Genomic DNA, 14,139 nt, shown 5'->3' with positions numbered 1-14,139 from the left:
AACCGCCACACCACGGTAAGGTCCAGTCACACGTCACACAGTGTCATACAAATCAAATCGAACCGTGAAGATGCGGCAGCTAGTCAGCGTGCACAGAGGCAATGCAAACCAAAGGGAGCATGAGAACTGAAATATTACCAGATCGTTGAAGCTCGGATAAGGGCTGCCAGGATGTGGTGCAAAGAACGATCACTGCTTCAACCACTGGATTTTGTAGAGCTCGGTACTGGGTAGTATAGACAGCCAGTGTCTGTTTAGCAGACGGGACATAGCAGCAGATTTTGTAAGCTAGTTATGTCGATGCACACGGCCATCCACAAATCAACTTACAGTGTACGGTAGCATACTTACTGTCCTGTCGAGGGATGGATTCTGGCGTGTACACCACACGCACGTTCATCAGTAATATACCTGACCGAAAATAATAAATAGTCTTTCACTTGTGTGATGCCTACCTGCTGTGCCACCGGAGAGAGGTATGAGGACTGAGGTTGCTCAAGCCTTAACAGGAACAGTCGGGATGCTGAGGTTGGGTTCGAACCACGGACCTTCCGGTCAGCAAGTTTGCACCTTAGCCCACTGAGCCATCTCGGGTCTATACCTGACTAGCTGGAACAGCCCATAAAAGCAGTAACTCGTTTTAGAGAATTGGGGACACAAGTTGAAGTACTGGATGGTGTTTGACCTTATCGAGGTCGCGGCACTATCCGGGCCAAGAGCATGGTGATGATGATGAAGTCAACTGGAAAAAGCCATTTTTAAACACTCCAAGGGTGAAAGAACTGAGGAAAAAACGCACCACATAGACTCCCATACAAAAATATCTGGTTATTTGGAAAGATACCAAGCAGCAGCAGTTGAAGACTCACTTTGGCCAATAGTGCTTCCGACACACCCTTAAGGTTGTTTGCCACCTGTGGAGGAGTGGCTGCCTGATCCACTGACGACGAGGATTTGAATAAGGCAATTGACGGCAAGGTTTGAGAACCCACCCTTCCAGCACACTGCTGAACCGAGAGTGGAGGCTTACGGGGCGAACAAGCACTCAGCTTTGTGGGACTTGGAATAGGGGGCAAACATTCCTGGTACCTCAAGTTGGCTACATTCTGACAGACATCGGCATCGCGAAACAATGAACGAGCCTGAAAAGCCTTTACAGCATCTTTTGCCGTGGTGATCTTGCTGTCCATTGCCGACGGTCGAACAGGAAGAGGTGCAGGTTGGATGAGCGGTACCATCGTGTCAAGGCAGAAGCGAGGATGCCACCGTCTCAACTCTTTGTCGTCAGGAAGCTGAGAGGCATCGATCCCCAACTTGGATTGCAAAAATTCCTGGAAGATAACATCCAAGTCAACAAAGTGAAAACCAGTACTAGAATCACACCAGGTCACACAACGCTCATGGAAAACCAACGGCATATGAAACCGGAAGAAATGACGACGCAGCATCTCAAAACAAACAGGACATACGAAGCCAGCATCTGTCTCTACAGAGGGATAAACCTGATGCGAATCATAACACGCTTGCAGTTGAATCACACGGAAACTGGGAACACTATTTGCACCGAACTAAAATTGTTCAACCTCTATCACCCAAGAAAATAGGAATAGTAAATAAGATTGAGAAGTGGCGTCGACTACGAATCGTTACAGCCAAAGACAACAAGCGAGGAAAAATATCCGCAAAAACTAACAGGAAAAAACACTCCTACCCGATGAGCCCGAAACACGTGACCGAGAAGTAGACGATGGAAGCGCTTGCGTCTTTGAATCAATCGCGTACCGGTGAAGATTATATGTCCTTTGGACGGAGAGTCATGCCCGAGTTGCGTACCATCTGTGGAGAAAGGATAGAAATAAACACAGCTCTCCAGAACAAGCGTGCAACCGGTGTACAGTGACTACTTATGAGGTTATCAATGATCGAGAAGACATGCCAACCAAACGGTACATCTAAAAAGATAGTCGCTAACTCACCTGTCCGAAGATTGGGCACCAAAACCAGTACATGGTTACCGGTCGGTCGACGTAAATATTTGTCCAGCTGTTTATCGTAACGTAACACATAGACCATAGGATAGACCGCGAGGAACTGACCGATATGGGACTCTTCGAAATTCCTGGTGAGTGGATACAGTATGATGATAGTGGTAACAGTTGTGCGGAGGTTTAGTGCACCTAGCACCAAAAACGATTTTAGTGAGAAAGAAGAGTGACAAAGTCAGCTGAACTCAAGCCTACGGTATTCTCGTTTGAATGATCCCACTTCTACTCTGCTCCGATCGTTCTAGTGAGTCCGCGCTGTGCTGGAGATTCACTACTATTATATATCAGCAGTACATATCATCGTCTGTACCCGTAATTAATTGGAATGTGGCGCGAATGTGTTAAAGCAACGTTCATAAGAACCTGAACGAGTTCGTTGTTGAATACTGCGGATGGTATACCTCGATGCCTTGAGCGACAGCCAAAGCCGTCTTGTTGCGCGAACCGACGGTTACCCTGCTAGGATTTCCGACTCGTTGGCATCAAAGACCACATAAACCTTCAGGTGGAAACCTAGATTTGAAGTAACCGGAAGTTTGGAATGTCGTGGATTATTGGTAGCCCATGTGCATACGTCAGTAGTTGGGTTGTTCGCCGATATTCATATACGACTTGGAAACTTTTCGCCACCATTCGAGGAAACATCATCAATGCGCTGTTGGATGGATGATTTCTCCCCTCGTCCTTGTGTTTATATATTTTACGTAAGAGCAGTTTATAATTCTATCGTGTTTGTTTACTGATGATCCGGTGTTCTGCATTTAGATTATTCCGCTCCAGGACTCTGCGATCTGGTTTTCTCTTATTTGATTGGTTTGTTGGACGTCGTCGTTTTTAAGTCTTGACCACCTGTTTTGAACAAACCAAAAGATTTCCGAACCACATGACAGGTGTCGGAGGAGCCAGTCAAAACAAAGGGCTGAAAGCGAAAGCGCCCGACAAACCAACCGACTAAGGAGAATCCAAACCACAGCAAAGCAGAGATCTAAACGGAACAGCGACTCAACGGAGAATTGGAAACAACGTTAGCCAACCACACCGTAGATATAAGCTGTTCCCAGCGAAATTGTACAAACACAAGCACCCGAAAGGAACACTCCCAATAGCGCGTTGACGAAGTGATGAGACGCCTGCAAATAGTTGACCACCGTCGGCGAACCTGCCAACAAATAACAAACTGAATTTGTTCATTACAATGCCTTTGTCTGGGAAAGACCAGTTGCGAGAAAAAGGCCTCTGAAAACAGTAGGCTGTGCCTAACAGCCTCGAGAAGAGTGCCATCTCTCCGAACGGAGTGCCACTGAGTCATCTCGCCCCCAGTAGGCTATGGATGTGAGCATAGGTGTAACAGCTGCGTGTAAGCTGCTGTGTAACCTACGGGAAGCACGACGGCCGACACACTGCCACCCTGTACAAAGCCGATACACAACTGTGTGAGGCGCCAAAATTGGACACAGCAGATCATGTTCGAACCTTTGTTTGCGTACGATGCAATCGTCCGACCCATATACTGACATAAGCATGTGGCACCTGACCTCCGATGGGTGGCAGAGTTCTCAGTGTTCTCAAGTATTTGATCACTGGTGTTTCTAGAAATCTTGTAAGGAAGTCGGGATGACTTGATGTCTAGTGAATTTGACAGACAACGCAAATACGATGGTTCGGATAATATGTTGAACTGTCCAAAGAGTTCCTGCTGTTATTATCCAGCTTAGAATGATTTTTTAACAACGGAAAATAATGAAGAACCAAGCTTTGGGTAAGGAGAGATGGTGTTGAGCTACCGAGTCGCCATCTAGTTTACGGTAGCAAACGATGCAACAGAAAATGAAAGACAATTTACTCGGACCTTTTTGCTGATCGTGCTAGATATGCCATAGCGGCCCGTTATACTCCACGAGCGGACTCAACCTCCTCCAGGGGTGGCGAGATGGACTAAGTGGTAAGAGCGCGAGTTTACTGACCGGAAGGTCCGTGGTTGGAACCCGACCTGGTAGTATCCCAGCCCTCGTGCCTCCTTCGTGTGGCATGACAGCTAGGCACCGGAAGGATGCTACAGCTGAACGATTACTATTTATTTTCCAGGGGTGGCCATGAAGTAAAGCAAGTAGCAACTCAATCTCCAGTTGCTGTCCAAGAGTTTAACAATGGAGATTCCTAGCAATGTTGAACACTGGTAGGGATAGTCTGTCTTTCTTCTGTCATAGTTGAGTTGTCCAGTTTGAACGCCCCAGGCAAAGTTGAAACAATCACAAAACGGCAGCTGTTTCTACAAAAGAAAGGAGATGGATCTTGCAAGATGTGATGCTCCGTTAAGAGGTCGAATTAGATTAGTTCGACTGTAATACCCTTTTAGTGCATGGGTACCACGCCACCTGAAGGAAGCAAGAGAGCTGAGGTACTGCCAGAGTGGACATGTCAGTCAAGATACCGAGGTCAGGTCAGAACCATGGACCAGCCTGTCATTGATTTCGGGTCTTAATCAATCTCAATCGATCTCAAGCTCAGTTTAACTATACATAGCATGCACAAGGAAGTACACTTTATACTACAGGGTCACGACTAGATTCGACAGCTCTTCGAAACGATGCATGGGTGGCTACAATCGAAAAACTGACCAACTGATTATTAATTCGACTGTATACGCAAGCGATGAGGTAACTCTAATCTAGTTGGTTACCTGCGGACGACCTCTTGGACGGCTGGTTTGAGTTTGTCGAAAGAACACATCTCTAGGCGGTTATGCAACATGCTGACCACTGTGTCACAACTGCGGAACAGCTCAAGCAACAAGCGAAGGTGATGGGGCAGAGTCAAACCGGGGGGTAGTTCCTCTGTTGTTTGAGTAAGTTCCAGATCAGTAGCTAAGCTGCTGATGGGAAGTCGGGAAGGCGTAAGGCTTCCATTAGGTACCTGGTCCACCTGCTCATTATCGTTAACCAAATCGGCGAAGCGCTCGTGGGCTGGTACACGCTGGACTACCGCACAAGTGGACGTAGAAGGTACAAGCGCAGGCGCTGGAGAAGGTTTGCTTGTAATCACTGACGAGCTTGCAACCACCGTATTCCCGTGAGGTTCAGCCTGACAAAATAGGGATAAAATATATCACGCAAATTTACGTCTACAAGAAAGATCTCAATCCAACTGATGACGAAGTTGGATTGAAAGAAAAACCGACAGCTTAGAGAAAAGGAAGCAGTGGACTTACCGGTTTTTATTCAAACACCTCTAGCCCTATGCAGTAAGTATGACCGACACCTACTGGTCGGAATGTCAAATTTGAATAAAGAATGAATAGCATCTTTATTGATGATGCCGATGGGCTACTGCCCCTGGAATTCGAACAAACATCTTGCGATGCAACTTACGCGCACCGCTCAACAAGTCCAGCTTCTCCGTCCAAAGTAGATAATCACAATTTACAGGTGACAGATGTCAAGATGTAGGTGTCTAAATAGAACCTATACAACGGGTTGAAACCCCCCACCCCCGAGACCCGAAACGTCGGATGATAAGTCACAATCCAGTATGCTGCGTTTTGACCCAAATCTTTGAAAATGTGGAAGCTCAGCGTTTGCTGTTTTCCAAATAAAGCGTTCCTCCGAAGCGAGGGCGCCGTGAGACCGAAACTGTATTCGTATACTCTCTACAGCCCAAGATAGCCCAGTGGTGACGGCGCTAAATTGCAGACCGGAAGGTCCGTGGTTCGAATCTAACTCTGGCATTTCGACTTCTATCTAGGCTAAGTCAGCCTGACGGCTTCTCGACCCTCGTGCTGTCTTCGGGTGGCACGGTAGCTATGTTCGAAAAGGGTGTTGCAATCGAACAATTATTGTTATTATTATTGCTATTATTAGTCTCCTTTTGTGTGTATTCACCTAAATGCCTTTCGACACAGATTCCTGAGAAATGTATAAGATCCATCTCTACGATTAATTCAAGATCGAACTAGGGATATGCACGCCCATTTTCGTTGGCATACCTTCAGTTTTATACGTTTCGTGATTATCCCTAAATCCTTCTCTGGTAAAATTGTGAGAAAATTAGGAATACGAAAAACAACCCAGTCTACATAGTGATTATGTCGAAACTATAACTTGGTGTTTTAGTTGATTCAGGGTGTTTTGTTTGCTGATCAGAGTGATACACTGAAACGTGAAGAGTGGCGCACTCTCCCAGATATGTGGATAAATCTGAGCGCGATGGTCATGGTTAAAACGATAGTATTCCCATGCTACAGTAGCTCCGTTGCCTCAAGGGTTTCATAAAATAGACATAAACAGACCATTTCTGAACAACCGTCTCGAGGAAGTAATGTTCTCTGACACGGTTATGACGCTTAACGCTGGTAAGTAGTGAGGGGATTCGGGGGCCCGATTGGAAATTCACCCCGCATGTAGAGCCAGTTAAATGTGAGGCCGAGAAGTATTGCACAGCTTTTTCATCCTTATAAAGAAACATCACTAGTGCGAATCACAAGAAACGTGAAGACTGGTAGAAATCGCAACCCTTGGGTCAGTAGCTGAGCACTATAAAATTCCGTCACGAGTGACTTACACCCGGATGATAAGAAGAGTTCGCCTATCAATCGGAAAAGGACAGGTTCAATTCACGAGGCATGTGCTGCTGTTGGGATCAAACAAAGATCAAACGACCGTTTAGTGTTTCTCAGATTTCACTTGCTGGATGAAATCTTGATTGCCAAAAGGTTGCTCAGCTCGGAGAATAGCCAAACCATCAACTACACTAATGGTGGATGAGAGAGAGGACCTTGTGCTGGCCTATCGCAAGCATTCTGAGGTGTCTACATCTCCAAACGTTCAATCAGACAATCTGGAAGGGAACTGACATGGTCGAGCCACCTCAGTTGATCGTGCTGGACGTTTTCCGTGACCAAGGTACTTACTGTACCGACTACATCAGTCTAACTTCGCTTGCTGCTGTGCAGTCCGTACGGTTTTGAAAGCTAGAGCTTCATGCATCACCACACAACTGTTTCATCCTTGTTGATATTATATATATACTTTATTCTGCAGGCGACATTCACGAAACGAAAAGCCTATTAGTAAAGTAAGGGTTAGGCAAACTTACCACATGATTGTTGTGCACCACTTTCGCTTGCGCTCTTCTTGTTGTAGTTTTTGGAGTCCGCAGAGCACAGGATTCGTTATTCTACGGTGAATAAGTAGATCAGAATGAGGATAAAGGAAGCTGAAAACCAACCTTTACGCTGTGAGGAGCTTCCTGAGTAGGTTTTCCGCCGGAATGCAGGAAACTCGAGATCTAAAAGAGTAAGGAAAGCACCACAAAAAACGAATGTAGACTGATGTAGAGTCGGTACTGCAACGGGCGATCACTAGTTTCGATCCAACTGGCTTTTAGGTGTTCATTCCTTAGGCTAAATTCTATCTTTGGCCAATCGCATCGTTGAACCCCAAAGCCTTTCCGGTTCAACCAAGGGTGTTAAAAGTCTGTTTCCCCATAATCATGCTCCGCCAGCGCTAGCAGTGGTGTGGCAGACGTTACATAACCTCTAAACTTTCTAAAGCGCCGATAAAATACACGCGTGTTGATGCTCACCTCAGGCGGTCGGTGGTTAAAAACCAATTACACTTAACATATAAAACGATGGGATAGACCGAGTGATGTCCAGCGACATCATGATGGAACCCCACTCATATTCACATGCAAAACTTACGGAAGAGGCATCGGGTTTAGTAGCTGCTTTTCTGGCTGTTGACTTTGGTGTTCGGACTGCAGGTGACCTGGTTTTCTGTAAAAATAAGCTGAGGTGATCTGAGTCAAGATAAACGTACTTTGGAAGTACGACCATTGTCCCGCGGTTCAACGAGTCTTTTGGTAGTCTGCTGATCACAAACATCCAAACTCTGAATGAAGGAAAGAAAGAACCCATCCAGGTGGTCAGAAGGGTTTAAATGCAGAACGATAAACAGTAGCCCATCACAGGGAGGACCATTCATGGACTACAGAGGAATACTGTGTATGCGTTCCCTTAGCCCCTTGATCAGGATGATCTAAGAGTATTCACATTCATCAGTCAACCACTGTGAATTTACACTGAAATAGGTTAATCAGGTCGCCGGTTCGCCGTGAAAGCAAGGTAAGCTCATTCAACACCTTACCTACCTACGGCCACGCCGAACGTGAGAAAATTCGGGCTTGGATTTCGGGGCGGTCGGTGGCTTGAACACGCCTAAGGAAACAGACGGTCAAACTCGGATTTACACTCTCGGTCAATCAATCGGTTAGAATACGGGAGGTAAGGATTTCATGGGTGAACCATCTCAGCGTGACGGTGACGCTCGCTTTCCGTGATGTCAATGATCAGGTGCACCTACATCAGTGCCGCTTGCCCTTATCACATCACCATATCTCACATCATCCGAAGTGAAAATGTACCTTGCATTGATTGATAAGCATACTACATATTTCTATTGGTATGCTAGCTTTGGCGGCGAACTCAGAACGGGATATATCATCCGGTATGTCCCTATCATGGTCATCTGGCTGTTAGGCATGAAAACCTCCATAAGCCCTGCGGTTTGGTTGTTACGGTTACCTCCCTTCTTACACTTACACTTACTCCCTTTTCCGTCCCACACCCGCCAGTTCGAATACTCTCTCCGAAGGTCCCAGCACTAGGACTGACCTGTTTGTTCGCTTTGCATCATACTCAGCTACAGCTTATGTATTTCGGACATCAGTAATCACGAACACTTCGAAGTGTTTTCAAACCCCGAAAGCCGACCTACGTAACTTCTTTTAATGTCCGCACATGAAAGCAAGCAAGACAACAGGTGGTTCTTGCTCGCATTCTGGATGTCCTCTGCATTGAAATATGCAGTATGTCAGAAACAACTATATAAAACGCAAGCACCTAATTTAACTTATTGTCTCCTCGCTATCTTCCAGGTTCTGGCTGCGCGTCTCCGATGCTACAGAAGTCGCTGCAGCTGGATATATAGGCTCGGATATTATTCTGGGCAATTGAGCGGAAGCGTTCCTGGATAACCGTTGGTAGTCGTCTCTGTGCGGTTCGTTTGGCAACGTGTGTGAGAAAATCTCGAACCCTGTTTGTCTGCTTACGACCCAACGGATTGTAGCTCTGAATTTGCCAAAGAGGGTTTCTATGACGCTCTAGGTGAACTTTTGCAGTGAACTAAAAGCTCAGACAATGTTGTGGTTGCTGAAGAAACGAACGATCAGGTGGGTAGACAAAGCGTTGTTGAGGCCCATTAGGGTGATCATTTTGGGTTGGACACAATACGTGCGGACAACGGAGAGTACCTGCTCCCGATGTGTGCCGACCACAAACGGTTCCTTTGTATTACCAAATTTCCGGAACAGCAGGAATCGCTTGACAACGTGGTGGCCACGAGCCAACCAGGCTTAAATCCAAATAGGCGCTATCACCGTCCATCACTGTCTGCCACTCCTTCTGGAGTACCAGTGTGGACTCCGACCATGCACTTTCTGCTGCTGCTTTTCAGACGTATGTAAAACGCCTAGTGGACCTATCAGAAGTAGCCGTTTGAACGTCTGCCAGACGGTCCGACGTCGAATATTAATGGTCACTGGAATCGGATACCCAAAGTACCACCTAAAGCCAGGACTTTCGTTGGCGGTAGAACCCAGCGAACCTCATTCAAATATTGGATCTCTGATAGGAGCAGGCATTTGCTAGGGGCCAAGTGACAGATTCCTGTTGACCGTAACCACAAATAAACCCGACGCCAGGTAAAAATGAATGTCTGTACAGACCACGAAGCTTGGGGGACCCAAAAGCCTGAAGAGATGGAAGAGGCAAAAAATGCCGCAGGCTGTTCCATTTGATTTGTTCGGCTGGTCGTAGCAAGCCTCGTGCCAGAGAAACTATCAGGGACCAGAATTACACTCTGATATCCAGTAAGGGAGGACGTTTGGATCGTTGGACATAATACTCTGAACAACAATTCAGTTGACCACCTACTACTTCGAATCCGGAGTCCTGTCCTTCAAAGTAAATCGCGTCCTAAAAACCCTTCAGTGAATCTATTCAAGAATGGTGGTAAGTTATTCAGTCATTGCCTGTCTAGCCTATTTGTGTCTATCTGGGGAAGGTGAGTAAACAATAGTGCCCATTTGCAAAAAGTACAATCAGCGAATGTAGTAACCACAGGGGTGTTAGTTTGACTCCCGTTCTAACAGTGCTTCTGGTGACACTGATTATTCTTCCTCTTCCAACTTCACGCGAATCGTTTACAGGTGAGCATTAAGTGGGATTTCGACCGGGTATACAGGCTGCGTCAACCACACAGCATCAAATATTAGGACAGCGCACTATGTACAAAAGACGCATAAATTCGGTGGTGCTTTCCCTCAGACGTGCGTTTAAGTCCGTCTATTGGACTGCGCTGTTAATTACACTTACTCAACAGAGTGTGCATCAGAATTCCGTCGCTATAGTCATATACTTCTCAAGGTGTGACAGTGCATGGCGAATTCTCCAAAAGTCTTCCAAGAAAAAATGCGGTCCGAGAAGGATGTCCATTTTCTCCGTTTTTGTTCGAATTCGCCGTCGATGAAATGATGAAGAGAGCGCTTGAAGGCCTTCAAAAACCGATGTTCCAACCGTTACTGGTTAGGATCATATCGATCTGGCGTGCACAGACGATATCATCTTCGCTTTTGAAAACGAAGGCAAGGCGCAAGAATTGTTGAAATACCATCCTTCGAAATGTGCTTTTGGCCTCCAAAGCGAGAAATCAAGATTCGGAACGTGTAACCTCTGAATATACTCTTACGACTCACGGAGAATCATTGGAGGTTGTGGAGAATTTTACATACATCGGTAGTTGTGTTACATCTGGCGGCAGTGTCTCATAAAGTCAGTGCAAGAAGCTCATAGGCCCAAATTATGTTCACTAAGTTGCATCCCTTATGGAGCCAAAAGGCATATCACTGGGCCTCGGGCTTCGAGTGTATCAGGCTACAGTGAGGGCTGGTTTTGGATAACATCAAGCAAGTAGTAACAAGCTGAATAGAAAACCGGTATTTGGTTGCACAGCAGATATTTCGGTCACGGAAAGCGTCCAGCACCATCAACTGAGGCGGCTAGACCATGTGCTACGCATTCCGAAACACTATCTACCGACATGAGTGTTGTTCCCCATGTCTCCTTCAGAATGACGCATACCGCGAGGTGGACGACGTATTACCTGGTACAGAGACGTAAAGGTGATTATAAAGTGTTTGGGTTTTGTGTGTGCGGGTTTCCGTGACCCTTCCTGCACCTGACTGGAGACATTGCAAGAAATGGCGGCCGATATTTGTCAGTGGCGTCCGTGATGTCAGTTTCTTTCCAAACTGATTAAACGTTTGGAGGTGTAGACACCTCAGAATGCTTGCGATAGGCCAGCACAAGGTTCCCTCTCTTATCCACCGCTTTCCTCTTCCTTTTACTCTGTGTGAACACTGATGTTACTGTCTCTGATGGTATCATGGAGAGCCGGTAGCTCAGGTATGTAGTTGATGGTTTCGTTTTTCTCCAAGTTGGGCAACCTTGTTGCAATTGAGATGGCATCGTTAGCGCTTAGTTGGGTAGCAGAGCAGCATTAGTTGGGCGTACGCCACATCCACACTGGCTACGTGACGCCACCATGTAACTGCGTCTCACTCCGAGCATACAAATATAGAAAACGGAGTGTACCAGATTATCTCAGACCCAATGTTCGACTTTCCAGGAAGCCACCACTAGCATAAACGTCGTGGTACATAAACAGACGATTAGGGGAACCTATTTTTCGATCCATAGAATGTGACACCACTATGCGAAGGACGTTGCTTCAACGGTCGAGCCTGACGATACTGTTGATGAGCCTCCGTAAGACAAAGATTCTTCCCAATCACCACCATATTACATAACGTTGCATGCACTACATACGACTCTAGTGGGCCTGACTGGCTCGTCCTTAAGCTGAAGATAGCGAACAGTTCAAAGTGTGGCGGAGAATGTTCACTTGGCCTTCACATTATCACCAACATTTCAGCCTTTACAGTCGGCACAATAATTATATGGATGGCGTAATAACAAGCAATATACTTGAAACTAATAGGAGGAAGGTGACTGATGATTGGGCCAAATTATTGTACGGGATATAAATTACTGAAACATATTGGCAGTACACGAGTGAAGCTCAGTAGATCTGTAAACAAACGGCTTCAAGTGTAACCATGGTGCACAAGCAATTCTCATCCACTTCAACCCATCACTTGGTCCATTCGGGCAATGAGATGTGTTTCATCACTGATGACGTACCAGCGGCAACAATTCTTGACTTACGGACATACAGGCCTACTAAAGGTAAATAAGATGAACCAAAGAACAACATTATCCAGTCTAACAGTCCGGGGGGTAGCATCAGGACTGTGGTGCCTGGGAGAGCGAAAACAATGCTATGTTTAGCAACAGATCAGATTAGGCACTGGGTTTAGGAGGTCACGAAAAGCTTAAACACTCTCAACATTACGTACAACGACTGAAAGTAAGCTGTCTTACCAAAACTACGTTCCTTAGACCAATGAAGTGAAGTGCGCGGACACGCTAATTTTAGACTGACCGAAAAGAACTTCACCAGGGATATTGAGTTAATAGTCATACCAAACACTTTATAACGGCCTGGACTGTTACTCGCTTTCTGCATTGTTGAACTTCAAGCGAATCAAGTTCAAACCACTGATAGGCTGATAAAAAGAACAAAGGTAGGTATTTAATGAAATTTATGTCCGTTACAAATGCATACTGCGGGTGACTTTATTAAGTCTTCTCACCTTCAAAACATATCATGTGTAAAACAACAAACACAAGTTCAGTCGTAACGCCCTGTCCGGCACAGCCGCCGTGCAACTCTAAGAAAACATGAAGACTAATATGCTATCAAATTGCCCTGGCCCATACAGAAGCAACCGAAAATCCGGGATTGCGTTCCATCCACGGACCCTTCGGTCAGCAATTTTGTGTCTAAACCACTGAGTTGTTTCCAGGTAAAGCTGGAGTTCATGCCTCATCTCGACAATAAGCATATTACGATTAACGTTGGTAGTCCACTTACGCTCTCTCTAATTTTGATAATTGTCTTGACACAGAAACGGAAGAAGTAATAAAAACCAGAGTAGGTCTACATGAATTCCACACACTCCGTACCAGAATGGCACGTTACCTGTAGTACTAGATAAGCGCTCAAAAAGAGCCAGTGGTTCGGACAAGTTCTTCGCACATAACTCGTCTGCATAATCAGGTTTGCTTTCACCGTAAAACTGTGTCAAGACGAGTGTTGTCGAGACTGTCGAGCCAAACGTTGCATGCTTAAGTTTAAAGTTGTCCACATTGCCTGCATCACTGAAAAAAACATTGGATCAACATCTGCAACGGATTTGACATCGGATACCAAAATTGAAATTCGGAAAACCCTAGGAACAGGCTCATCCTCACAATACAAAATAAAGTAAGTGTAAAAGGCCCAACCCGGATAACATGAAATCTTTTAAAAATTTACCTGACTTGTCTGCGGGGTCTGTGCCGTTCGTGCAACTTTACCAGGACGGCGTGGGGAGTGAAAGGTCGTGACAGGAACACACATCTACAAATTTTGAAAAGGCGGCTAAAGATCATACCTGATCAGTGGCTAGGTTTGCAAATCTGATGTGGGCGGGACGTTTGGAAGGATTCTATAAATATATCATGGAGCGCAGTAGAAAGAAAGCTTACTGTATCAGTTGTTGATCTTGTTGTGAGATCCTGTTCATAAGTGCGCTTCTGGCTGGCTGGCGTTTTTCCGCTCCTAGTCACTGTATAAAATCGGTCTAGTTGTATCTGCGACATCGTGACCTCCGATCAGAACAAAGAATACGCCGGAAGGTGGTAATTAAGTCACTGAAACCAAGAACACATACATCAGCTGCATACGCTAGGCCACAGAGATGTGTTTATCCACCCACCCACCCTCACCACCATCATCATCATTGACAGCAATACACCAGCGGTGGAAAACGGTGCTTGACTGCCATACAAATTATCCACCCCCCACCCTCACCA

The 14,139-nt window shown here is 45.9% G+C and overlaps 2 protein-coding genes across 2 annotated transcripts in view; one reads left to right on the top strand and one right to left on the bottom strand.

Moving 5' to 3' along the window:
- The window catches only part of T265_10445 (hypothetical protein), a gene marked incomplete at both ends in the record, with an annotated part of 7,766 nt that extends 6,162 nt beyond the window's left edge, over window positions 1-1,604 (top strand). Inside the window, one exon of the mRNA XM_009176820.1 lies at window positions 1,289-1,604. Within this exon, the coding sequence (XP_009175084.1) occupies window positions 1,289-1,604 (316 nt within the window). The remainder of the gene's footprint in view (window positions 1-1,288) is intronic.
- T265_10444 (hypothetical protein) overlaps window positions 1-13,926 on the bottom strand; it is a gene marked incomplete at both ends in the record, with an annotated part of 24,811 nt that extends 10,885 nt beyond the window's left edge. The window contains 11 exons of the mRNA XM_009176819.1: window positions 870-1,331; window positions 1,712-1,836; window positions 1,977-2,119; window positions 4,726-5,126; window positions 7,137-7,217; window positions 7,269-7,328; window positions 7,744-7,818; window positions 7,862-7,933; window positions 13,601-13,684; window positions 13,719-13,772; window positions 13,813-13,926. Coding sequence (XP_009175083.1) covers window positions 870-1,331; window positions 1,712-1,836; window positions 1,977-2,119; window positions 4,726-5,126; window positions 7,137-7,217; window positions 7,269-7,328; window positions 7,744-7,818; window positions 7,862-7,933; window positions 13,601-13,684; window positions 13,719-13,772; window positions 13,813-13,926 — 1,671 coding nt within the window. The remainder of the gene's footprint in view (window positions 1-869; window positions 1,332-1,711; window positions 1,837-1,976; window positions 2,120-4,725; window positions 5,127-7,136; window positions 7,218-7,268; window positions 7,329-7,743; window positions 7,819-7,861; window positions 7,934-13,600; window positions 13,685-13,718; window positions 13,773-13,812) is intronic.
- Window positions 13,927-14,139: the final 213 nt, after the last annotated feature.

Source organism: Opisthorchis viverrini (genome assembly GCF_000715545.1).
Source record: "Opisthorchis viverrini unplaced genomic scaffold opera_v5_364, whole genome shotgun sequence".
Taxonomy (NCBI): Eukaryota; Metazoa; Platyhelminthes; class Trematoda; order Opisthorchiida; family Opisthorchiidae; genus Opisthorchis; species Opisthorchis viverrini.
Note: the sequence above shows the minus strand (reverse complement) of the source record. Positions and strands in the feature narration are given on the sequence as shown.